General features: G+C 44.0%; 2 protein-coding genes and 1 non-coding gene across 6 annotated transcripts in view; 1 reads left to right on the forward strand and 2 right to left on the reverse strand.

Annotated features, from left to right (window-relative positions):
* Positions 1–27,855, forward strand: part of LOC133664590 (zinc finger protein 431-like) — a 404,655-nt gene that overhangs the window by 148,339 nt on the left and 228,461 nt on the right. The gene's annotated exons all lie outside the window — the stretch shown is intronic.
* Positions 1–27,855, reverse strand: part of LOC133664658 (serine/arginine repetitive matrix protein 1-like) — a 76,401-nt gene that overhangs the window by 25,504 nt on the left and 23,042 nt on the right. For 3 of the 4 annotated variants that reach the window (XM_062069481.1, XM_062069477.1, XM_062069478.1), the window contains 2 exons: positions 25,896–25,973; positions 20,029–20,063 (listed from right to left, as the gene is read on the reverse strand). Coding sequence is in view for 1 of the 4 variants with exons in the window: in XM_062069479.1 (XP_061925463.1) it covers positions 25,896–25,898 (3 nt within the window). In the remaining 3 variants the exon portion in view is untranslated. The remainder of the gene's footprint in view (positions 1–20,028; positions 20,064–25,895; positions 25,974–27,855) is intronic. The other variant, XM_062069479.1, reaches the window with a different exon arrangement.
* Positions 1,956–2,061, reverse strand: LOC133665499 (U6 spliceosomal RNA). The gene has a single exon (XR_009828756.1). It is a non-coding gene; the product is annotated as a U6 spliceosomal RNA (small nuclear RNA).

Below are 27,855 nucleotides of genomic sequence, written 5' to 3' on the forward strand. Positions count from 1 at the left end.
CAGCTACAATCGGGCGGAAGGCGGGGTACACCCTGGACAAGTCGCTACCTCATCGCAGGATGAACATGCTACCTTTTTAGCTAACTTTACGTTGCTTTCTCTACTTAGACAGCCATACACCTTAGTCATATAACTTGGTATGTGACACATGCTAACTGATAGCATACTACCATTAGCTTGCTAGCATGCTAAAATTAATACGCTAACTTTTTAAGCTAGTTTTACACCTGTTTACCCCAGAGTTGCATAACTTGGTACGTGACACTTGTAAACTGTTAGCATGCTAACATTAAAGTGTTAACTTTATTTGTTAAATGTACTAATTTTTCTGTAATTCCACAGCCATACACCTTGGAGTCATAAAACTTGGTATGTGACACAAGCTAACTATTATCATGCTCACGTTAGCTTGCTTATTTATACCTGCATTGTCCTTTCCATCATTGTAACTGAGCTACTGTGTTGAACAATTTCCCTTGTGGATCATTAAAGTTTGTCTAAGTCTAAGTCTAAGTCTAGCATGCTAACATTAGCATGCTAACTTTTTTAGCTAGTTCTGCAACCCTTTCACCCAGGGTCATTAAACTTGGTATGTGACACTTGTTACCTGTTAGCATGCAAACAATAGCATGCTCGCAAGCTAACTTAAGCATGCTAACTTTTTCTTCTAATTATACTTTTTTCCGCAACCATATACCTTTGAGTCGTATAACTAGGTATATGAAACATGCCGACTGTTATCATGCTATCTTTAGCACACATGCTACATATTATCATTTTTGTGTAAACATGCTACTGTTTTAGGCTAGCTCTGTGGCTCATTTTGTACAGTGACAGCTAAAACTTACGGATTCAGACACTCGGCACCATCTAATAAGTACAGCGGCTTCCGGCGACCCCCGGCCAGAGGTCCAGGGCACAGATAGCAGGCCTATCAAAGTTTCCACGGGAATTTTCTAGTTAATATTAGTCTTTCCTATTGTAAAGGGTTGGGGTTCGAGATTCGGGTGATAAAAAATAAATGTACATTTTTAGGTATGGGATGAACACTTGATGAATTTTCGTCTCATCATTGCACGGGCGTTGTACCATATATATTTCTTACAAAAATGATTGCTTACTTTTTCTATTTTTAACTTTTACATTTATTTTTCTAAATCATAAGTGCTTTAACAATTTCCGTGTCTCCACTGTGCATGGTTAAGGCAAGTAAGAAATATTTGTTTCTTTTGCACAGAAAAACATTATTTTTGTTTAAAAATTAGGAAAGCTGGGTAACACATGGCACACTGACTAACCTTAACCTATTGTTACTATAACAATCTATAAGGTTAATATAGGTTGCTTCTCTTTCTTCCCCTCCATTTTTCTGCATTCTTTTGTATCTCTAGTTATCATTACGTATATGTATTGTTGCATTTGAACAACTGTATTGTTGATAATAAAGGTAAATTATTAGTATTGTTCATTATCATTAGCGCTATTTCTATTGGTATTTGTATTGCTCCATTTGTAGTGTAATAATGCTCATTGTCATTTCTGTATTATTTATTTCGCTAACTGCTTCTTTGCTATCACTCTTACCATCATATTTGTACATATCGTATTTGCTGATGTTGCTCTATTGTTGTTGTTGTTATTGTTGTGTTTGCAATTTGTTGTTGTTTTTGTCTCTCTGTCTAATCCCCCTCTTATCCCCACAATTTCCCCCTCTGTCTTCCTTTCTTTCTCTTTCTATCCCCTCCTGCTCCGGCCTGGCTGCACCAAATGATAATATAAATACATTTAATGAAGTCAAATACAAACAAGGCAACAAGAGAATTATCCTACACTTCTGTTTTGTCAAGTAAATCTGAACAGTCGATTTTGGGCATCTACATCAACTATATGATTTGCCTGAGAAGCTGGACAGGACAAAACAAAAAAATTAAATTTAAAAATTTTTTAAAAAAATTAAAAATGAGGAACGCTTCACGAATTTGCGTGTCATCCTTGCGCAGGGGCCATGCTAATCTTCTCTGTATCGTTCCAATTTTAGTATATGCGTTACCGAAGTAGCGCAATTGGTGTAGGAGAAACATTGGTTTAAGTAGGCTACCCCCTGCTACCTCCTAAACAGCCATGGTGGCCGAAAACAAGTCCAATTGAAGTCAATATGATTCAATTTGTCAATGTCTACAGATGCTTATGATAAAGTGTGTTTGTATGGAAACTGAGCCCCAAAATTAATTAAATGCAGTCTGAGTAGGTGTAGTAAGGACCGGTGGGTAATATATGGAAAGTCCTTGTACGTCAGACTGCTGCCATTGGTGTAATAGGATGCCTCCCCCTCACGGAACCAACAGTGGCAGCAGTCTGAAATCAAGTATGTTAGCATACTCCTCCCCCATAGGACTTGTTCCTGCCCTGTCATCACAATTTCCTTAAAAGCTCTTCACAAATACGACACCATAGAGGAAAAACATTATCATTTACTAAGATAAACACATGTGATCTCCAATATAACAAACTACTGTCGGCAGTTTGATTATGCTTTATTTGCCGTGTTTGTTGCACACTAGAAGTTTAACTCAGGTCAACGACACACGCTTAGTCTGGTGTGGGTCTGTGAGCGGTATAGAAAGCGGCTGTGGGGGAGTGAGCGGTATTGCAGGCGTTGTGAAACTCGTTCAGGTCACCAGCCAGCCTTTTGTTCTCCATTGGGTGGGGGTGGTTACATATAAAATGTTACTGCAGTTTCAAAGCCCCTAAGCTCCGTGCAGTCACGCCAAATACTAAAATTTAAACTAGATGAAGAAATTCCTGAAGGAATTTGTGTGAATGCTTTAATGCTGAAGTTGAACTGAAATGCTGATAGAATGTAGTATGACTGTAAGAATAGTTTGAATGTTGAAGAGCTGACGCTGAACTGAAATGCTAATGTAATGTAGGGGTGAATGTAGAAATGGTTTGAATGTTGAAATCGTTTAAATGCTGAAATTGTTTCCATCCATCCATTTTCTACCGCTTGTCCCTTTTTGGGGTCGCTGGAATCTCAATTGTTTGAATGGTAAATTGTTTGAATGTTGAAAAGCTGACGCTAAACTGAAAGACTATTGAAATGTAGAAATGGTTTGAAAGATGAAATAGAAGGTTAAAAGGGTTTGAGAGGTGAATAGCAAAAGCTGTACTGAAATGTAATATGAATCTTGGTATAGTTTGGAGAGTTAATATACTTTAAGAGTACAAAGTAACAATCTACATGTTTTAGTTGTACTCTGCATGGTAACAGCTAGCATACCTGTAACCTGGTGCCAAGTAACGAAACCCATGATTATTAGCTTTACAATGTACAATCTTAGCTAAAATGCTAGAAAGAAACAATAGCATGGTAACAGTGAAAGAGCTAGTATACTTTTAATATGGCACCAAGTAACGGTATCCATGGTTATTAGGTTAAAAAAATATATAAATCAGCTAAAATGTTAGCATGCTAACAGTAACATGCTGACATACTTTTAAAATGGAGGCAAGTAACGAAATATGTTTGTTTGGTTAAAAAATATGAAATTAGGTAAAAATGCTCGCTTAAAACATTATCATGCTAACATTAGCATAGTAATAGTGAAACAGCTAGCATACTTTTAAGATGGCACCAAGTAATGGAATCCATGATTATTAGGTGTTATGCATACCATTTTTGCTAAAATGCTAGCATAAACCGTTAGCATGCTAACAGTAGCATGATAACAGGGGGATAGCTAGCATACTTCTAAGATGGCACCATGTACAAAATCCATGACTATTAGGTTTAAAACTGTGGAGTCTCGACTAGAAACCCCCTATCAGGTAAGAGTTCCCACAGGGCCAGCAACCACAGTGACGGCAGAGCTCAACACAGCAGGAGGAAGCGGAGCCTGGGCAGGGTCATTGTGTGGAGTTATGTCCCAAATTTCCTCCTCGATCAGCATGAGTGTCAGCAGCTGCTCAGAGCACACCTGCTCTGAGTCAAGCAATCCAAATGTTTGCTACTTAAGCTCAGAGCTCTGTGTCACTGTGTTGCTGGCTCTCCTCAGAGAAGGAAATCCTGCATCGGGCGGTAAGCAAAACTGCTATGTCCTCCTCTGTCGAACATTTGCCATATTTTGGGAATCTGACTGATGGCTGTCTCTCTTTCTCCTTTGTAGGCAAACTAGCCCTGCACGTGAGGGCATGAAGAGCACTCCCATGTGCTATAGGAAATAAGAGGTTAAAGTGAACCTACTGTATGCAGTGTTTCCCCCAGAAAATTTGTTAGTTAAGGTAATGTCTCTCCGGCGGACAGACCGGGGAAGGGGGTAAGTGGGTGTAAGGATCGGTGTAACTGGGCTGGTCGCCATCACGTCTCCACCTCGTCGCTGCCACCACAGCCTGGGGGGCAATAGACTACAGACTGCGGTGAAGTAGGCCGGCTTTGTCGCATGAAGAATCCTACAATTTTTGGTTGTGTTTTTCGCTCCATTTGCTGAATGGTGATATACGATATATATCTCGATATTTTTTTACCATAAAGTAAAAACAAAACACTCTAAGTTACTTGAGATACTAAGTATGTCATTATTATGACTTAGTAAATCAATATTTTGACTTAGTAATTTACTAAGTCAAAATAATGACTTACTAAGTCAAATTACTGACTTACTAAGTCAAATTAATGACTTACTGTAAGTAAGCGTTTGCAATAAGCGTTTGAAAAAAGAGTTAAAAGTGGGGCCACATCTGACATATGCTCTACTCCATCCATCCATCCATCCATTTTGTACCGCTTATTCATTCGAGGTCGCGTGGGGGGGGGGGGGGGGGGGCTACTCATCATGCTTAATTTATTACAGCTTTTGGGAAGCTTGTAGTTGATTTTTATTATGTGAATGTTATATATTTATCAACATGTGATAGCAGGGACCATGCCATTCAAAACTAGGCTGCTACATTACTAATGATTAAGGTAACTGTATTTGAAAAAATAGTACAGTAGCAATATTGTTTTATTCATCCCTGAACACCATGGAGTTCATGTAGGCTTTATGATGCAGTTACATTAATACTATCAACTATAAGAGAATGCTTCAGAAAAAAAATATGTTAATGAATTTTTTAAGATTAAAGATTAAAGTACCAATGATTGTCACACACACACTAGATGTGGCGAAATTTGTCCTCTGCATTTGTCCCATCCCCTTGGGGAGCAGTGGGCAGCAGCGGCGCCGCGCCCGGGAATCATTTTGGTGATTTAACCCCCAACTCCAACCCTTTGTTGCTGAGTGCCTGGACATTGATGTGGGGAGTTCATATTATATTAAAAAAAATACCTAATGAATTGAGGCAGAGCCCAATAGAAGCCACCTTGTCCATCGTCCCTAAGAATGATGTGCTCTGTAGTGACTGTACAAGCCAATACGAGCTTTGAAGTTTCTGCCACATATGGGACGGATCAGACCAGGTGGTAATATACAGGACTGTCTCAGAAAATTAGAATATTGTGATAAAGTCCTTTATTTTCTGTAATGCAACTAAAAACATGAAAATGTCATACTGTGGAAGGGGCGTGGTCCACGCGTTCCCTGCGGGCAGGGTGTGTGCAGGTGCCGGCCATGAAACAGCAGACAGGTGAGTGGATATCTCAGCTGGAACGAGTTATCTAATCACCTGTCTCTTTATTAGTAGCGTCAGAGACCATGAGAGGGGCAGTGACAGAGAGAGAGAGAGCTGAAAAGCCAGAAGAGAGCTGCAAAACCGGAGGAGAGCCGGAGGGCAAGGGAGAAGAGAGAAAGACTTTTTGAATTTGAAAAAATAAAAACTTGTACACTTGGCAACCGTGCTTGGCCACAGTCTGTCAGTCCTAAACGAACCCTGCGACACCGAACTGTCACATTTTGGCGCCCAAAGAAGCAAGGACCACAGAAGAGATGTCGACCCCAACCCCCCTGGAGGCGCTCGGTCGAGTTCTGGCAGAGGTATCAGCGGAAACGCAGCAACAAATGGAGACGGGTCGTCAACAAACCCAGATCCTGCAAGAGCTGGTGAGCCGGACGGGAGGGGCGGCAAACGCGGGAGCAACGCCGGCGATGCTGCACATGACGGAGGCCGAGGACCCGCAAGCTTTCCTCTACATTTTTTAGGCCACGGCAGCAGCATGTGGCTGGCCAGAGGCGGAGTGGGGTGTAACGCTGCTGCCGCTCCTGGCGGGGGAGGCGCTGCGGGAGGCGCTTGGTCTCCCAGCGCCCGCCCGGGTGCACTTCCCCAGACTAAGCCGGGCAATACTAGACCGGGTGGGTAATCACCCCGAGGACCACTGACGCCGGTTTCGCGCCATGCGGCTGGGGCCCGAGGACCGGCCGTTTGCGCTGGCGCAGCGGCTCCGGGACGTGGCAACCCGGTGTCTGCAACCCCAGGAAAAGGACAACCGTATGTTCGAACTCATACTGCTCGAGCAGTTCGTGGAGGCCATCCCGCCCAAAACAGCAGCCTGGGTCCGGTACCACTCTCCGCGGGACCTGATGGTCGCAGTGGCCCTGGCCGAGGACCACCTGGCTGTACACCGCAAGCTGACCCCACGACATACGGAACGTCTCATCCCAGCACCAAGAGCGGCTGGACGGCCCACTTCAGCACCAAGGAGGCGGGGTGCGCAGACTGAAGTGGCCCCACTGGAGACAGGACACCGCCCGGCGGAGACAACTGGGACCCACGAGCAAGTTCCCGCCACGGACACGACACACACACCACACCAACCGCCAGCAAATTTAAGGGGAAGGATCTGGGGGTTATAACCTCTCCTCTGCTCTTTCCTCTGCCCAGGGTACCGGCGCTGCTGACAGGGGGCTTCCCCCGCAGACTACACCTTGGACACCAGGGCCGGTGTGCTGGGGGTGCGGACAGCCCAGTCACGTGAGGCGGGATTGCTCCCTGATGGAGGTGGGACAGGTGATCCGGGTTGCCGGACCTTCAGTGCCCGCCCCCGATCCAGGAGAGGCGTATTCTGTAAGGGTACAAGGGAATACATACCGGGCAATGGTGGATTCGGGTTGTAAACAGTCCATGATCCACCAAACCCTGGTTCGACCCGGGGCACTGAGGCAGTCTCTTTATTAGTAGCGTCAGAGACCATGACCGGGAAAGTGACAGAGAGAGAGCGAGCTGAAAAGCCAGAGGAGAGCTGACAAGCCGGAGGAGAGCCGGAAGGCGAGGGAGAAGAGAGAGAGACTTTTTGAATTTGAAAAAATAAAAACTTGTACACTTGTACCGTGCTTGGCCACAGTCTGTCGGTCCTAAACGAACCCTGCGACACCGAACTGTCACACATACATTCTGGATTCATTACACATCAACTGAAATATTGCAAGCCTTTTATTAATTTCATATTGCTGATTATGGCATACAGCTTAAGAAAACTCAAAAATCCTATCTCAAAAATTTAGAATATTTCTTCAGACCAAGTTAAAAAAAAAGATGTATAACAGCAAAACAAAATCAAACATTTGAAAATGTCAATTAATGCACTCAGTACTTGGTTGGGAATCCTTTTGCACAGATTACTGCATCAATGCGGCGTGGCATGGAGGCAATCAGCCTGTGGCATTGCTGAGGTGTTATGGATGCCCAGGATGCTTCAATAGCGGCCTTTAGCTCATTTGCATTATTGGGTCTAGTGTCTTTCAGCTTCTTCTTCACAATACCCCACAAATTCTCTATGGGGTTCAGGTCAGGGGAGTTGGCAGGCCAATCGAGGACAGTAATGCCATGGTCAGTACACCAGTTACTGGTGGTTTTGGCACTGTGGGCAGGTGCCAGATCATGCTGGAAAATGAAATCATCATCTCCATAGAGCTTTTCAACAGATGGAAGCATGTAGTGCTCTAAAATCTCTTGGTACACAGCTGAATTGACTCTGGACTTGATGAAACACAGTGGACCAACACCAGCAGCTGACATGGCTCCCCAAACAATTGCTGACTGTGGGAACTTCACACTGGATTTCAAGCAACTTGGATTTTGCTCCTCTCCAGCCTTCCTCCAGACTCTAGCGCCTTGACTTCCAAATGAAATACAAAACTTGCTTTCGTCTGAAAACAGGACTCTGGACCACTCTGCAACTGTCCAGTGTTTATTTTCCATAGCCCAAGTCAGATGCTTCTAGAGATTTTGGAGCACTACATGCTTCCATCTGTTGAAAAGCTCTATGGAGATGATGATTTCATTTGCCAGCATGATCATTAAGCAGAATCAAAAATGGAATCAGAATCGGGAAAATCTTATAAATTCCCATCCCTACTAACCCCACATCTACAAGTGTGCCACAGGAAGGAACCCGAACAGGACATACTGCTATACACGCAACTGGAATGTCAGAGCGACATTTGTTCTACAAGACGTGCAGTTATAAAACTCAATATTGTCATCCAAACATTCAGTTGTCTCGAGTCAAAAGCTGTCAGGACTTCCAGTCAGAGGCTTCTACTCATCAAAGAGAATCCCTCTGCCCATGACATATGCAAGAGAGTTCATCCCTGCCAATCTAAATGTATATTCCCACACCTTTAAAACTGCAAGAGCATGTCCTTACTTAAGAGTACTCTGCTGAAGAGATTGCTCCTCTGATTGATTGCGATGTTGGTCTGCCTATACTGTAGGTTACAACTGTTTGCAAGTACTTGTAACTGGAGAAGTCATGTCAGGAAAAGACAGTGAGCCCTTTACCCAAATAACAGATCTTGGCTGAACAATAGTCAGAAGTGTTGATCCTTGTGTGGATTATGGAGACGCTAATGGTTGCAGCCGCATGATCATTGTCAAGGAAGAGACACCCAGCCCACCATCTGATCAATTGTTGAAGGAAGTCCATTACATTTGTCGCATCAAAGTTAAAGTAGTCACACCATGATGTGATTGGAGTGCCTGAGTCCGATTTCAATGAAAGGATGGTAAAAGACTAATTTCTTTAAAGGGGATTTGCGCTTCATTCCGATATTGGAGGAAGTAGTAAAAATGCAAGAAGATGGGCATTGTGAACTACCTTTGCCGTTTATGGAAGACAGTCCAAGTTTACCAAATAACAAGAGTTGTGCAGAAACACAGACTCAAGACTTCTAAGCAAAGATCGAAAGACAAAACAATATCACAATGACTACACCATATTCGTGAATGAAACAATAGAGCGTGGAGATACAGAAAAGGTGCCTCCTGAAGAACTGAACAAAACACCTACCTGGTAAATACCATACCATGGGGTGTACCATCCTCAGAAACCTGGAAAAATAAGAAGTGTTTGACTCTTCAGCAAAATATAAAAGGAGTTTTGTTAAATAGTCACCTGTTGACAGAGCTAGCTTTAATCAACGCACTAGTAGGAGTCCTGTGCAGATTTCGCAAAGGTCCAATGGCAGTGATGCGCGACATGGAACGCAGGTTTCACTAGTCATAGTCATAGTGGAAGACCAAGAGTATCTGCGCTTCCTGTGGTGGGACAATCTCTCTAGGTCGTCCTCAGACGAGCCTTCCATCGTTGCTTCCAGTCATCCCGATTCTCCATACATTTGGCCAGTTCCTTGGTACTCTGAGCTCCTGCATACTTCTTGAGTATCTCCACGTATGTTAGTGTGGGACGTCTTCTTGACCGATGCCCATGTGTTGGTTCCCACAGCACCAATTTGCTGGTTGGCAGCTCCTGATGCCTTTGGCAGTGCCCTGCTAGTCTCATTCTCCTTACAGCAATCTTCTCGCTCACCCTTGGTATTCCCTTGTAGAGGATTATGTTGGTTACGTGCGCACTCTTGTTGATGTTATGCACTGCACGCAGCATCCTGGTGTAGCAACCATCCAGAGACCTCTCCAGAGTTGGCTTCAGGGTCCAGCATTCGCTGCCATAGAGGAGAACGGACTCAGCTGTCACATAGAAGAAGCTGAGTTTGATTTGGCGGGGGAGGTTGGAGTTCCATACACTGGTCATGCCGTTCAGGGCCCTCCATGCAAGTGCCTTCCTCACTTTTAAATCTTGCTCAGTTGAGTTGACCCATCCGCTCAGGTATTTGAAGTCCTCAACTTCTTTCAGCACAGTGCCTCCTGCTGTTACCAGAGGTTAATGTTCTGGTGGAACGTTGTAGGTCATGACCTCAGTTTTCTTGGCATTTAGCGTAAGGCCAACCTTGGCGCACTCTAGCTCTACCCTGTGTAGGAGTTCTTGTGCTTATTCCACGTTGTTGGAGAGCAGACTGATGTCATCCACATAGTCAAGGTCTGTTAGGACCACTGCCGGTTGTCGACTCGACTTCCTTGGTGTCAGCGTGAAGCCAAGTTCCTGCTCTCGCCCATTTATTGCCTTCCTGAGCGCATGATCAAGGACTGTGATTAAGAGGAAGGGGGCTAGTGTATCCCCTTGTATAACTCCAGCCAGGATGTCAAAACTCCTCGCTGTTGCCATCTGGGGGTCACCACCCTGGCCCTTGTTCCTGCGTACATGGACTCTATTGCTCGGAGTAGGTTCGGAGGAATATTGTATGCCTTCAAGATCTTTACCATCGTGCCTCGATTTATCGAGTCGAATGCCTTTTTGAAGTCTATGAAGCATAGGACTGCAGTCAGGTTCTCCTTCCTCTCCTCCTCAATCAATCTCCTAAGTGCCAAGATATGGGCTGTAGTTGTTCGTCCTTCTCGAAAGCCGTTCTGATTTACTCTCAGGTGAGGGTCGATTGCATGCCGGACCCTGTTTAGGATCATGCGGTTGTAGACTTTCGCAGTGATACAGGTCAGGCTGATGCCTCGGTAGTGGTCTGGCTTCAAGAGGTCTCCGGATTTGGGCACTGGCACGATGTTTGATAGAGACCACAATGGAGATTTCCAATCTGCTCCATCTGTCTATTGCAGGGGTCGGCAACCCGCGGCTCCGGAGCCGCATGCGGCTCTTTGACCACTCTGATGCGGCTCAGCTACATACTTGTCGACCCCCCCGATTTTCCCAGGAGATTTATGGATCTCAGTGTCTCTCATAGATAACTACCAAGGAATAAATAATCCTATTTAGACTATAAATACTAAACAAAGGGCGTGCCCTAATTGTCCTCTATAGCATTTACATACAGCGTGCCATGCCAGTCCAGCCACATGTTACATGTTGTTATTACTTGCACACACAGGAGACAGCAAAGCATACTTACTCATCAGCCACACAGCTTACACTGACGGTAGCCGTATCAAACAACTTTAACATTGTTACGTTACAAATATGCGCCACACTGTGAACCCACACCAAAAAAGAATGAAAAACACATTTCTGGAGAACATCTGCACTGTAACACAACATAAACACAACACAACCATTACCCAGAATCCCATGCAGCCCTAACTCTTCCGGTCTAGATTATACACCCCCCCTACCACAACCCCCCCCCCACACATCAACCCCCCCCCCTCCTTGCGTTGGTTGAGCGGAAGAGTTAGTGCTGCATGGGATTCTGGGTATTGGTACCGTCAGTGTAAGATGTGTATTGGTACCGTCAGTGTAAGATGTGTGGCTGCTGACCTGGTACGGAAGAGTTAGTGCTGCATGGGATTCTGGGCATTGGTACCGTCAGTGTAGGATGTGTGGTTGCTGAGGTAGTAAGCCTTGCTGTCACTTACGTGAGCAAGTTTAAATTGCATTCTACGTGTGGTTAAGCAGGTACACTGTTAGGGCAGGCTGTAGAGGGCATCGAATACAGTGTCATCACGCTCTGATATTCGGGAGTCTCCCGGGAAAAATGAGGGGATTGGCAAGTATGACTCTGTCTAGCGCCATTAATTCAAAACTCGCGGGCTGCACTAACATCAAATGTCCACATTAAAGTGCGTGCCGGTGCGTGTGTCGGAGACTCCTTGTTAATATAGCACAAAGCATTTAAGCTCTGTATGCGGAGTTTTTCATTTTAAATTGTACATTTTTTTTTGTGGCTCCCATCACTTTATTTAATTTGTGAAACTTGCCAAAATGGCTCTTTGAGTGGTAAAGGTTGCCGACCCCTGGTCTATTGCATGCGTGTCCACCTGTTTGGAGATGCTTCATCACCGGCCTGCGCAAACTTTGGCCTCAAATATTATCGCTTCCCAAAGAAGATATTGCAGAGGCAGTAAGAAACCAAGATCTAACACTTAGTGAACAACAGACTGAAAGGGCTCTTGGCGTCAAGTGGTGCATCGCCTCTGATCATTTAAAGTTTTGAGTAGTTGTGAGCGAGCAATCACTGAAGAGTGTTGTCAACTGTAGCATCCATCAACGACCCACTAGGGTTTGTGGCGCTTTCCATTCTTCTTGAAAAAAAATATTGCAAAAAATGTGTTGTGACAAGGCGGACTGGGACAAGCCCCTTGCAAGTGATATCTAGACACGGTGGGAGTCTTCGCTGTCAGATCTCATGACCCCAGCAGATGTCATGATCAACCGACGTTACTTTCCAAAGGATTTCCGAGTAGCGCGGAAACATGAACTCCACCATGAACTCCACCATATCTCAGAAGCAAGTTGTGGGTAGGCGGGGCCGGCGGACCGACGGCGCCCGCTCCAAGATGCCGGCAAGGCGGGGCGCGCTGGGAGCGACGCCGCAATCAGCATAAGGTGCGTGGAGCGCGCAGCTGTGGACAGTGCTATCACCCTCTCGGACCGTATAAGAGGGCGAGAGACGTGAACATCGAGAGGAGAGATGGAGAAAGACGGCGGACGGGAGGAAACCATCCTCTGCTACCACGCAAACGACGGCGACGTGCTGCTGAAAAGCAGACGGCGAACGACGACAACGTGCTGCTGAAAAGCAGACGGCGAATGGGAGGAAACCATCCTCTGCTACCACACGAACGACGGCGACGTGCTGCTGAAAACCATTCGTGTGCTCACGTGAGAAAAAAGCAGCTGCTGAAAAGCACGCAAAAGACTTTGTTATTTTAAATAATAAAGAAGTCTAAACCGTCTCACGACAATGTCTTCCCTGGATGGTCCTGAGAACCCGCACGGCAGTTAAAACTGTCACACAAGTGTTGCAGGATATGGATATTGTACCTATCTAAGAGCCATTGGTAGATCAGGAAAAATGCATTGCTCACTTGTATTTGCATGGACCAGAGTAGCACCTACCAACTTAACTTGGGAGCAACGGTACCAAGGCTGGAGCTGTCAGCAGCTGTTGTCGCTGTGCGCTCAAACGACTTGCTTAAACTAGAATTGGAGATGGAAGATGTTGAAGAATTCTTCTGGCCCCGTACGCAAGTTGTCTTGGGATGTATCAACAATGATGCATGACGCTTTCATGTTTTCATAGCAAACCGCATCTAGCGTATTAAGAGTACTTAACCCACAGAATGGAGGTAGATTACATCTGAGGAAAATCCTGACCATGCATCTCGTGAACTAAAAGCTAAAGCTCTTATTGCTTCCAGCTGGTTTAGTGGACTAAGGTTTTTCTGGCAAGGAGAACTGTCCAGCGCCGAGATTAATGTCAGAAAACTTGACGCAAAAGACCCAGAAGTGCGCAAAGTTGTCGTACACCACACTTAAACGAAAGATAGATTCTCTTGCAGAACGTTTTTTTCTCCAGTTTGTCAAGAAAGAGATCACAAGGCTGATCAGATTTGGGATGGAGTTTAATATCATGCAAAAGAGAACAAATTAAGCCAAAAGTCTTGAAGATAGTCAAGAAGCTGAGCTTACTATCATAGCCATTGTGCAAAGGTCAGTCTTCTCTAAAGAAATTAAAGGAGTTGACTAAAAACAAGACAAGTATGCTTTACCGACTAAATCCCTCCCTGGACCACAAAGGCATCAGAGTAGGAGGTAGATTAGAGCAAGCTATATGACATCCACATGTCAAGTACCCACAGGACTGTACAGTGAAAGCATTTTACTCAATTGCGACTAGAAAAAAGTTGTGCAAGTATTTATTTAAAAAAAATAGGAGCACACCTGCGAAGAGATTTTAACACTTTTATTTGCATTTTGCTCATAAAACAAATCCATCCAAAGTTGATTAAACTAGGGTGATATTTTCATGTATCTGTATAGCATGTTCGAAACTTACATCTTTAACCAAATGGACAAGTGATTGATGCAGAAGTGACACTTATCAACCTGTGTCCCTTGTCCCGTTGCTTCGGCAGGGTACACTGAACTGAAAAAGGTGAAACACTTGAGGCCGGCCAGAGATAAAGACCAAGACGTGCAGGAATATCTGAAAAGCAGCTGGTCCTTGGTCAAGAACACTACGTGCAACAATGAAGCGCAAAGATTGTGGCTTATTTGTACCACCAGCCAAGTGCTGAGCGCAGAGGCCACGGCTGAAGAGCAGTATCGACGAATGGTGATTGAAGGGCCCGATGACGAGGACTTTAAGCTAGAGATGGCACGAAAGCAGCTCGAGAAAAGACAACCGCTGAAGCAAGTTTGGGTGAAAACTCTCCGGAGATTAACCAAAGGGCTGAGGGATGAGATGGACTTTGTGACAATGGACCCTAGTACCACCACAACTGAGCAAATGGACGAGTATGTGGGACATTAAGCGGCAATATCAAGAAAAGAGGCGAGCTGAGGGGGTCCAGCGTAAAGCGGGGCCCCAAGGAGCAGAAAAAGTAACGCCAGTGACAATGAGACCTCCAGCGGTAGCCGGGACCGGAGCGGAGCGCAATTACAGCCAGCAGAGGGGGCCACCTCGTTTGTAAGCCATCTGCCTCCAGGAGACAGGCCCCTCCCATCATCTGACCAAGCCAAAGCACCACAGAAGAAAGGATAGTACCTGCCACCTGAGGAATACAACAAGTTGACCGCCGAGCAGAAAAGTGCCCTCCGTGAAGCAAGAAAGATTGCCAGCGGAGGGTCGGAGAACTGATGGCCACAAAGGCACGGGTCACCCTGGAGCATGTCTACAGGGTGGAGGACAAAATCTTCACCAACATTGATGGAGTGCCCTACCTAGTAGACACCAGGGCAGAGGTGTACATGACCCGTAAAAGCCTTTTACCAGCAGGACACCTCACAGTTCAACTGACTGATGGGTCTATTACCAAAGTCCCCTATGGTATCTGGAAAGGGATCAAATGGATCTTAGGTCCTAATGATCTGATTTCGTGGTAGACCTAGAGACTTTACATCAGAAGAAAAACAAGAGTTTGATGTGAGAAGCGACTGTCAATCCTGCACGCACGAATGTGTCGACTACCAGTGGCACCAGGGGAAAGAACCTGGTACAAGGCGGTCGACATCCCGGCCGTGATGCATCACCAGCTGGGAAAGAGAGACTGAGACAGATTCTTTCCCAAGCCAGAGTTGCAAAGTTCAAGAATGACTGTGGGGATTTGGGGGGAAAAATGTGTCCACACCATAGTTGGGGGCATGCATCCAGCAGTACGACAATATCTCCTCAACCCCGATGCAGTGAAAGAAATGGATGTGATCGTCCAAGAACTATTGGTGCTGGGAGTGTTGAGAGAGGAACCGAACCCCCAGACCAATAGTCCGATCCAGGCGGTAAAGAAACCTGAGGCGACGGGTGCCGGTTGGAGACCAGTTATCAACTTTAAGGCCCTCAACCGTAGAACACTCACCCACAAAGCCAGCCTGATCAACCCGCAGGGGACATTAAAGACTTTGCGGCTAAAGACCTTCAAATCCTGCATCGAAATGGCTAATAGATTATTTTCCATGAGACTGGCCAGAGCATCGCAAGTCAAGACAGCATTCACGCACAAAGGCAAAACGTACGTGTGGGAAAGGCTTCCCCAGGGGTACAAGAACTCCCCAAATGTTTCTCAATCAGCCGTGATGGAAATTTTGGATGGTCTTGATGCGACAGTCTACATTGACGATGTTTTTATAGCAGATGACTCTGAAGAAGAACACTTGAATAGACTACAGAAAGTGGTTGAAATATTAACCGCTGCAGGACTTAAACTGAATCTCAAGAAATGCCAGTTCGCCAGAAAGCAAATGAGCTATCTGGGGTTTCATGTTGCTGATGACCTGGGGCTTTCAGAATAATTCAGAGCCAGTTGAACAAATAGACCCGCCAACTTCACTTAACGCTCTCCAGAAGGCGCTGGGTCTCTGCAATTACGTGAGAGACCATGTTCCTGGCTACCAGAAGTATGCGCGCCCGCTGTATGCCAAGCTGAAAAAGGACGTGGCCTAAGCCGGTGCTGAGAGGTCGGTGAAGCCCAAATGGATATGGACTGCTACCGACCAGAGCAATCGGATGGCTCTGAAAGGGGCTATCAAAGGCGCCTTGAGGCTGGAGCCAAGGAGTCTGACGGCAAGGCTGAAAGCCGTGGTTGATTTTGAGGACGACAACGCCACGGTCCAAGTGAGCAACGAGGGCGGAGGTCTGGTGGCGCTGTGGAGCTACACCTTGTCCTCTGTGGAGAAAAAGAAACCACCGGCGGAGAAAGAACTGGCGGTCGTGGCAAGGTACTGGAATGCCATGAAAGATCTCACCCAAGGGCAAGGTATCACGATCGTCACTCAAGCCCAAGTGTACCGGTTCCTCAGTAAAGCTACAGTCGAGAGCACCAGAGCGACAAACGCTCGTTGGGGTCGGTGGGAAAACATCCTGCTGGACCCTGACCTCGACATCGGACCAGTGTCATCGGGCCCACCCGCAAAATTTCCCCCGAATGGCCCAAAGTACCATTATGATTGGACCCTTATCACTGATGGATCAAAGAAAGGCTCAGACGACACAGCATACTGGGGATACATTCTTGAGAGTAACGGTAAAGAAGTCATCCGGCAGAAAGGCAAGCTGCTAGGGAGCGCTCAAGTCGGGGAAGTTACAGCTGTGCTGGAAGGACTGATAGAGTTGGAGAGAAGAAAAGTGAACAAAGTAAGGAATATGTGTATTATCCTAGTATGATAAAAGGAAAGTGCGTAGGACTGAAAGGAGGGAAAGAAAAGACATAGCCGATGTATGACCTTCTGCAGGCGTACGTGACCAGGGGCCCCACCCGGGTTCCCTGAAATCAGTCCTGTGCCTGCGAAGCCGGTGGCTCCATTGGGGTCTCCTTCGGTTTCCTCGCCTCCTGACGGTGAGCTATCCGCCCTCATTTCTGACGTGAAGGAGTTTGTTGACCATACCACCCCTGGTGATTGCCGATGTTTCCCCTCCTACATCTCCCCGTTGCCGCATTGTCATTGGCGCTGACGACGCGGGTGCGCCGCCCATTGCGTATCTTGACGCCTCTCCGGGGCCCATTGCCCCCATTTACCCTGCTGTCCCAGAGATCCCCTTGGGTACTACTCTCCCTGGGGACGGTGATGATGCTATCTTCTGACCACCCTACCAAGGGTTTCAAAAAGGGGTTGTTGAGTTTAGTGGAAACCCTCCCGTCCTAACACCTATAATCACCTAAGCACGGCACAACCGAAGGGCCCAGATATAATCAGTTATATACTCCAGAGTGTAATCAATGATTGTAATCACAACATAGTTAATTGTGTATGGGAATCATGTTAATCAAGTGTGTTAAAACAGGTTAATCAAGTAAGGAATATGTTTATTATCCTAGAATGAAAAAAGGAAAGTATGTAGGACTGAAAAGGGGGGAAAGAAAAGACATAGCCGACGTATGACCTTCTGCAGGCGTACGTGACTAAAAGCAAGTTGTTGCCAAAGAAAGAGCTGATGTAAGGGGAAACTGATCAGAAACAGATGGTGAGGGAAAAACAGTTAGTTAAGTAAGACTTTGGAAAGTAATAATAAATGATAAATGGGTTATACTTGTATAGCGCTTTTCTACCTTCAAGGTACTCAAAGCGCTTTGACAGTATTTCCACATCCACCCATTCACATACTGATGGCAGGAGCTGCCATGCAAGGCGCTCCCATCAGGAGCAAGGGTGAAGTGTCTTGGCCAAGGACACAACGGACGTGACTAGGATGGTAGAAGGTGGGGATTGAACCCCAGTAACCAGCAACCATCCGATTGCTGGCACGGCCACTCTACCAACTCTGCCACACCGCCCCAAGTACCAGAATCTTCTGGTGAATAACTAATGGCTTGTATACTGTGTCCAATGAAATGATAGTACAATGTGACAAACTGAACCCGTATCCAATGAAATGTTGAGAACAATGTGATGTATTGTAACCCAAGACCACGGAGGGATCTGTTTGGCTTAGAAAGGTACCAACCCAGATCGAAGGGTATATAAGGATGCAGAATTAGCTATTATACGGGATTTTGTGCTTTGACAGCCATCGGATGGAATACAGAGAGGACTCTTGACCTGCTTGGACTAAAGAACTTTTCCAAACTCTCCAAGGACTAAATTTGACAACAAGAGACTTTTCTCCATCTGATTTCCCCCTGCGACGAAAGCAAAGAGGAACAATATTCACTTCTCTATTCTGGCACCAGAGGACTGACTGCTGAATCTACCAAAGGAGTACAGGGCGTTGGCCGCTCGAGCCACGGCTCTTGGCAGACACCGCTTCTCCTTCCTGTCTCCCTGTTCTGTGGTCGCAGCCGAAGCCTGGATGTGTTCTCCTGGCCCGTGACCCATCCAGCTTCTTCTAAATTAGAGAGAGACACTCTTTTGGACTATTTTGGACTTTCCCCAAAGAACCTTGCACAGTAAGACGAATTGAACTTCCGTTTGAACTGAATCAGAGATGCATTGATTAGCAATTTATTAAATTTTTACAATTTTACATTTTTTCTTTTATATGATTTTGTGAATGATTTATTGACGCTGTGCAATGCTTACACTATTGAACCTGCAATAAAAAGCATTACAAAAAGTACCAAGATTTTATCCCTCATCGTACCATTACGTCCTTGATGTAAAAGTTAGGAATCCTGTGTGTACTACATCTAGCTCTAAAAGGTCGCTCCAAGTCATTCCACTTACAAATATGTCATGAAGGGCTTTTCTTCTCACAGCCCTCGAATCTAACCTAGTCAGTAACAAGAGCCAAGATCCATTAGAGGCAAGCTACCTTAAACAGCGGGATTTGGGGATTTTGACTCGGCCTTACGAGATAGGCTTCTCTGCCGAGTCGACCACAAAAGGAAGCGGGACAGACGCTGAACCAACACAGGGTAGTTAGAACTATGCGAATTGCCTCGCCATCCAGCTGAGTAGAGCCTACGTCTGTGGAGCAGCCCGGTAATACAGACTGCGCCGAGAGGACAGGACCCCGTTGACGGAGAGCTGGATTTGACTGGCAAAGAACTTGTGCGTCAATACCGGAATCTAACACCATCCTCCTCCTTTATTCACAGAGGTGGGCCAGGGCTGGAGCCTTGCTCTCAGCTCACACACTTTGTCGCCAAACACAGAAGAGGCAACGCCTTAGTTGGAGGAACTGGTCAGTAAAAGACAGTATTTTTTTTAATTTTCTAAACTTGACACAAACTCCACTATGAGGAGTGTGTGAAGCTGTGCGCTAAAAACCGCCCCAGCAGCAAAAACCCACAAAGCTCGATGATAGCTTATTTTCCTGTTGGGTTCCACATGGAAGGAAAAGTGCGATAAAAGGTGTGATATTACTAATGCACACATTTATCACATTGATAAATATGTTCCCGGTAGTAACCGTAGAATAAAAGCTGTTGGAAATGATTGCCACATTGTATGAGCTTTCCAGTCACAACTACTTAGCATAAGAACATTGACACAAATGTACACGATCTGAAAGTGTTAGGCTGCAATAGCATTATCTACAGTCACACAGCATCACCATGAGGCAGGTCGGTGTTCCTGACTAAAATGTTTTTGTGTATGTCTTTTAATAATTAATAATAACCTATGAAAACACCATTGTAAAAGGTCAATTATTTTCAAGTTGCTGATGTCTAAACAATTCCTCATAAACCAGGTACTTAACTTCATATTTTGTTATTTCGTGTTTAAGTTAGCTGAAAAATTTAAGATAGCTGAAACTAAAAGTAAAGAAGATTTAAGATTGTATTGAACTTTTCTAATATGAGGATTTTTCTTTTTTCTTAACTCAAAACACCTCTTAGGCTGGGGTCCTATAAAGCAAAACATTATTTTCTTACCTGTTGGTATCAGTTTTCAGTGTCTTCATCAGTCCCTAAAATTTAAAATCAAGGCATGTTGGAGATATTCAGTTACGTCAATGGATATTTCCATTAATAGTGAAGCTTAGCCCAAAGAACTTTGCGCAAATCCGCCTTTGTAGCTATAGGCAACATATTTCTTTTTTCTCTATGTGACTGTAACATTTTTTATAACTTAACATTTCATTAAAGTGACTCCTGTTAAGTATTTGTTTAAAAAAAACAACTCAACACACATAAGAGACACACGCCCAAGACCCAGACATGCCCGCCGAAAGCGCGGACGGTGTCCATAAACTGGCCACATTCGTGGCCGATGAGGAGGCAGGCCGAGAGCAGCCATTGTGGTCCACAACCAAGTCATGGCAAGGACTGCTGATGGCGAGGGGGGCGTCTTTGCACTGGCCAAATGTGTGGCCAGCAAGGAGGAACGCCGTCAAATCTGGGGAGGGCTCAGCCTGAGGGGGCGTCAAAGCTGGAGCAGGCTCGGCCTGAGCGGGCGTCAAAGCTGGAGCGGGCTTGGCCTGAGCGGGCGTCAAAGCTGGAGGGGGCTCGGCCTGAGCGGGCGTCAAAGCTGGAGCGGGCTCGGCCTGAGCGGACTTTAAAGCTGGAGCGGGCTCGGCCTGAGCGGACTTCAAAGCTGGAGCGGGCTCGGCCTGAGCAGGATCGGCTGGAACTGGCGTGGCTGCTTGGGCGTGCCTGGCTGGAGCAGGCTTGAGTTGAGTGGGCGTCAAAGCTGGAGCGAGCTTGGCTACTGGCAGTGTTGCGGCAAAAAAGCGGATCCTCTATCTCCAGCTCCATCAGCACCTCCTGTACCACTCGTCCGTCCATGCCAAACTGTACTTTTCCATATGGTCCCTTGTAAGAGGCAGCAAACTTTCAGGATGTTGCGGCTTGGCAGTATGAAGAACTGGCAGTGGAGGTATTTCCGGAAATGAAGCTGATGACGCCCCCGCTGGTAATGACATGGATAGCACCCTTGAAGGAGGTGGTGCCTTGCAGGACAAAAAACTGGTACTGGAGGAAGCTGTGTCACCAGCTGCACAGCTACCAGCTCTAGTCCGCCATCGGGAAGCGGGTTCAAGATGATATTTCGAGGTAGTGGGAGGAGCTGTTCTGTGCCCTCAGCTGGAGCAGACGCCTAGGGTGGGTGGCTTTTGGAAGCCTGGGAGCAAACATTGGTGGGGAGCCAGGTATTGCAGGAGCTTGAGTCTTAAAAAACTGAGTATGTGAGGTGGGTGAAGCTTTAATTTTTGGGGGCAGCGCTTGAACCTGGGTGTCTTGCTGAGGCTGACTGACTGCATTGGTCAAAGGAATTATGCCCATAAAGTAGGATCAATGTTACTGATTGGAGTCTGCCTAGTGGCATTTGCAATGGCAAAAGGGGCTGACTTGAGCGTGCCATGTTCGTGCGCCGCACACATTTACGCGTCCCTGACGATGGTGGCGTGACATCTTCTGCGTGCACCGCTGCCCGTGTCTCAGACGCTAGGGCGTGGCGTTATCGGGATGCAACGGGCTAGAGCAAGGATGGGAAAACATATCCGGCCCGCTGCTCTTTGTAATCTGGTCCGCCAAATATTAGAACAGAATTGAGCGAAGATCTGTTTTGAGAATTGCTACAACAAAACTGATACTAGACTTTGACTCACTCGCAAAAAAGGGTGATCAACAACACTGCTACCACTCATAGAGAATGTAAGTGTTAACCCTGTAATACCATTTTTATGTTTCTTTAATGTTCTGACATGATATTGTTGAAAATAGATGTGTTATAATTAAATAGCCCATGTTTGCGAAGTCTACTCTTAATTCCATGAGATATGATATGCTTTGAAATGCATAATGTGCCAACCAGACTGAGGGAGGGGCAGATGTCCATGCTGCAATCCGATGAGGAGGTAGCCCACGCGGGTGGCACGCTGGGAACGGCTTTCAGCGACGGCGAGAACAAGACGGCAGAGCGGCTACATCATCATGGCAGACAAGGTCCAAAGGGGCCATCTTGTCTTTCTCCATGGAAAAGTTCTGGTTCTCTTAATCAGTGGTCTTTGACCTCAGCAAGCCCCATGCCTTATACTTCGTAATTGGAAGCACACCACCACGGCTGTGCGGCTCCTTTCATGTCCTTAAAGGCCTACTGAAACCCACTACTACCGACCACGCAGTCTGATAGTTTATACATCAATGATGAAATCTTAACATTGCAACACATGCCAATACGGCCGGGTTAACTTATAAATTGCAATTTTAAATTTCCCGGGGAACTTCCGGTTGAAAACGTCTATGTATGATGACGTATGCGCGTGACGTCAATGGTTGAAACGGAAGTATTCGGACACATTGTATCACAATACAAACAGCTCTGTTTTCATCGCAAAATTCCACAGTATTATGGACATCTGTGTTGGTGAATCTTTTGCAATTTGTTTAATGAACAATGGAGACTGCAAAGAAGAAAGCTGTAGGTGAAATCGGTGTATTAGCGGCTGGCTGCAGCAACACAACCAGGAGGACTTTGACTTGGATAGCAGACGCGCTATCCGACGCTAGCCGCCGACTGCATCGATGATCGGGTGAAGTCCATCGTCGCGCCGTCGATCGCTGGAACGCAGGTGAGCACGGGTGTTGATGAGCAGATGAGGGCTGGCGTAGGTGGAGCGCTATTGTTTTTATCATAGCTCTGACGAGGTCCTGTAGCTAATTTAGCTTCAATGGCGTCGTTAGCAACAGCATTGCTAGGCTTCGACAGGCGGCACAGCATTAACCGTGTAGTTACAGGTCCAGTGTTTGGTTCGGTGTCTCCTGATAGTAGTATTGTTGATCTTCTGTCTATCCTTCCAGTCAGGGGCTTATTTATTTTGTTTCTATCTGCATTTAAGCACGATGCTATCACTTTAGCTCCGTAGCTAAAGTGCTTCACCGATGTATTGTCGTGGAGATAAAAGTCACTGTGAATGTCCATTTCACGTTCTCGACTCTCATTTTCAAGAGGATATAGTATCCGAGGTGGTTTAAAATACAAATCCGTGATCCACAATAGAAAAACGAGAGAGTGTGGAATCCAATGAGTCCTTGTACCTAAGTTACGATCAGATTGAAAAAAGATACGTCCTGCACTGCACTCCAATCCTTCACTCTCACGTTCCTCATCCACAAATCTTTTATCCTGGCTCAAATTAATGGGGAAATCGTCGCTTTCTCGGTCCGAATCGCTCTCGCTGCATTGAAAACAATGGGGAAATGTGAGGAGCCCTTCAACCTGCGACGTCACGCTACTTCCGGTACAGGCAAGGCTTTTTTTATCAGCGACCAAAAGTTGCGAACTTTATCTTCAATGTTCTCTACTAAATCCTTTCAGCAAAAATATTGCAATATCACGAAATGATAAAGTATGACACATAGAATGGATCTGCTATCCCCGTTTAAATAAAAAACATTCATTTCAGTAGGCCTTTATATATCATTTGTTTTGTCCATTATGAGAAACACTTTCGACAGGTTTATTTTGATACATCCGTTGTCGCATTGTGGCAATGGTCATGTTTCTCACCATGCGGAAGAAAAAAGCAAGGAGATGGCAGTAGCAGCGTCTGGTAAGAAAGTATTTTATTCTATGTAATGAACAAACGAACAAAAAGACGTGCAGGGAAAAAAAGCACAGGAATAGTTGTGCGAGTTTAACAACTTGAAAATGTCGAAAAACGCTGACGCTGGACATAAGCAGCATGAATTAGCAAGAGAACGTACCGGACACGTTGAGAAAACAACGTACCAGCTCGGATGGCAGAGTGACAATAACTTTTTAAGCTCTCTGATTAGTGATCAAGAGCAGGTGAGCACCCTGATTGCTAATCAGAGGCAGGTGAGTCAAATCAGCGCCCTGATAACCAAAATGTAAACAAACGGAGGAACGCTAAAACAGAAAATGACTACCAAACATAGGAAAATAAACACAAACAAAACAAAACACGACCTGTTGTGAACAGGCCATAACACAACGTCGGACTACAATGGCATACTCACGCAAAGCTCTTTGGGTATCACTTTATAATATATAGCGATATCCGCTTATATCACCGATCGGAAAAACATCACAAATGGGGCAAATTGCAATCGGCTCGTTTGGAGAAAGTATGAAGGAAGGCAAGATCTATCATGTTCCATGGTTTCATTTCATAACGTCAAGATTTATGCATATCTCAAATACACAATAACACATACCCATAGGAAATAAAAGTTGGTTTTACATAATAGGTGCCAGATAAAAAAAAGTCATATTTAAGATCAGTGTTGGGACTAACGTGTTACAACGTAACGCGTTACTGTAACGCCGCTAGTTTTGGCGGTAACTAGTAATCTAACGCGTTATTTTTTATATTCAGTAACTCAGTTACCGTTACTACATGATGCGCTACTGCGTTATTTTACGTTACTTTTTATGTAGTATTGGCTTGAAACAGAAGATCTGAGTGTGTTTTGTGGCAGCGCTACGGTGTCGTTCTTCTGAATCTCTTGTGTCACACGGAGGAGCCGCGCTGTGTGTGTGTCTGAGTGTGGGAAGTGGATGGAGGGGGTGGTGCGCGCAGCAGCATTCGTGAGGGAGGGGCGGAGACAGAGAGAGCGAGAGAGTTGCTAACACGCATGCGTCGCCAGGCTCAGCTTTTTATCGATAGATTTATCAGATTTAATTTTTTATTATCTATAGCAGGGGTGTCAAAAGTGTGCCCCGGAGGCCATTTGCAGCCCACAGCTAATGTTTTAAAGGCCCACAGCACTTTCTGAAAATACTATTAAAATAAACAAAACATAACAAAAGTGAAATAAAAAAGCTTAAAAGTGAAATGTAATTTAGAAAACGTTACAATGTTGACTAATAAAACAAAGCTGTTTTTTTTTCTTTCAATCTGTCATTGCTCAAAACATAATATTGAATCAAAATCAATGTTATTATGAATTATTGTACACACACTCTGTCAATTCTCTTATATACTCTTTATTTCTAGACTTCTAGAGTGTTTGATTATCACATCACTCTAAATGTATAAACAATAAAGTTCACAAACATAAAGAGGGATCCTAGTGGGCCAGGCCAATATTTCCTTATCTCTAAACTAAAACTGGGGAAATGTGTACAGTGTTCTGGGCTTCAGACATGATTTTATTTCAGAATTCCTTGAGATAAAAAACGCCTGGTTAGGCTTTGGTATGTAAAAATAAAGTTAAAGTACGTATTTCGTTTACAGCTATGTTGTTATTATGCTGTTTGTTACTTATGTATGTTATGTTGCAGCTATTTAAAATAGTTTTGTCAATTTGTTCTGGCCTGAAATAAGTTGGCCCTTTGAAACATATCTTTGTCTTTGTGTGTTGTATGTAGACCACATTGTTTGTGTGTTGTATGTAGACCACATTGTTTGTGTGTTGTATGTAGACCACATTGTTTGTGTGTTGTATGTAGACCACATTGCTTAGCAGAGTTCAGTGATGCAAATGCATGGCAAGTTGATCAACACATTGTATTATTCTCCAGTGCAATAACAGTACTGAAATGAAGGCTAAAAGGGCATTAATGGGAGCTTTAAAAAAAGAAGTAACTAAATAGTTACTTTTCACAGTAACGCATTACTTTTTGGTGTAAGTAACTGAGTTAGTAACTGAGTTACTTTTGAAATAAAGTAACTAGTAACTGTAACTAGTTACTGGTTTTCAGTAACTAACCCAACACTGTTTAAGATAGGTTATCCCACCTTTAGCTGCCTTACATACTGTATTAGTCAAGCGTGACAGACATAACTCTAATGTGTTGAGTTATTGTTCACTTCACAAACTAATTATAAACATACCATTGAGGCAAACTGCTAGGTTGAGGAAATGCGCCGTCGGCTCTTCAAGGCCTCACTGCTTCCTTCTGCTGGTGATGGCTGAAAGAATGAAAGGAGTTAGTTTATACTCTACTGGACACAGAACACAGGCCCCATTTACACTGCATACCAAATTAGATTGTTTCCCCTCAAGACACGGTTCGGCTATTTTTTGCCAGTTAAAACACCCCAAAATGCTTCAAAACTAATAATTTCACATCCAATTCAGGCTACATCGAAACGTAGTCCAAGTATGATTGGAATCTGATCTTTTAAAATGTGACTTCAAAATAAATGGAAATGCGACCTGAATGCGACTTTTGCTTCATCTTTGGGCGAAATACGTCATTCGTTTGCGCAAAGATAAATGGGCCGCGCCAGCTAATCATCCAATTTCGGGAAGTAAAGTACATATATATATATATATATATATATATATATATACATATATACATATATACATATATATATATATATATATATATATATATATATATATATATATATATATATATATATATATATATATATATATATATATATATATATATATATATATATATATATATATATATATATATATATATATATATATATATATATATATATATATATATATATATATATATATATATATATATATATATATATATATATATATATATATATATATATACACACACATATACATATATATATATATATATATATATATACACACACATATACATATATATATATATATACACACACATATACATATATATATATATATATATATATATATATATACACATATACATATATATATACATATATATATATATATATACAAATACATACGTACGTATGTACGTGTGTACGTATGTACGTATGTATGTATGTATGTATGTATGTATGTATGTATATACATACATACATACATACATACATACATACATATATATATATATATAAATATATATATACTACCGTTCAAAAGTTTGGGGTCACCCAAACAATTTTGTGGAATAGCCTTCATTTCTAAGAACAAGAATAGACTGTCGAGTTTCTGATGAAAGTTCTTTTTCTGGCCATTTTGAGCGTTTAATTGACCTCACAAATGTGATGCTCCAGAAACTCAATCTGCTCAAAGGAAGGTCAGTTTTGTAGCTTCTGTAACAAGCTAAACTGTTTTCAGATGTGTGAACATGATTGCACAAGGGTTTTCTAATCATCAATTAACCTTCTGAGCCAATGAGCAAACACATTGTACCATTAGAACACTGGAGTGATAGTTGCTGGAAATGGGCCTCTATACACCTATGTAGGTATTGCACCAAAAACCAGACATTTGCAGCTAGAATAGTCATTTACGACATTAGCAATGTATAGAGTGTATTTCTTTAAAGTTAAGACTAATTTAAAGTTATCTTCATTGAAAAGTACAGTGCTTTTCCTTCAAAAATGATAAATAAATAAATGATAAATAGGTTGTATTTGTATAGCGCTTTTCTACCTTCAAGGTACTCAAAGCGCTTTGACAGTATTTCCACATTTACCCATTCACACACACATTCACACACTGATGGCGGGAGCTGCCATGCAAGGCGCTAACCAGCAGCCATCAGAGGCAAAGGGTGAAGTGTCTTGCCCAAGGACACAACGGACGTGACTAGGAAGGTAGAAGGTGGGAATTGAACCCCAGTAACCAGCAACACTCCGATTGCTGGCACAGCCACTCTACCAACTTCGCCACACCATTTCAATGTGACCCCAAACTTTTGAACAGCAGTGTGTATGTATATATATATATATATATATATATATATATATATATATATATATATATATATATATATATATATATATATATATATATATATATATATAAACGAAATTTAGCATTTAGACAGGCTATAGTTTTGATTTGGGCTTGCATGGTAAACAACTAAAATGAATG

The sequence above is a fragment of the Entelurus aequoreus genome, linkage group LG14 (assembly GCF_033978785.1).
Source record: "Entelurus aequoreus isolate RoL-2023_Sb linkage group LG14, RoL_Eaeq_v1.1, whole genome shotgun sequence".
Taxonomy (NCBI): domain Eukaryota; kingdom Metazoa; phylum Chordata; class Actinopteri; order Syngnathiformes; family Syngnathidae; genus Entelurus; species Entelurus aequoreus.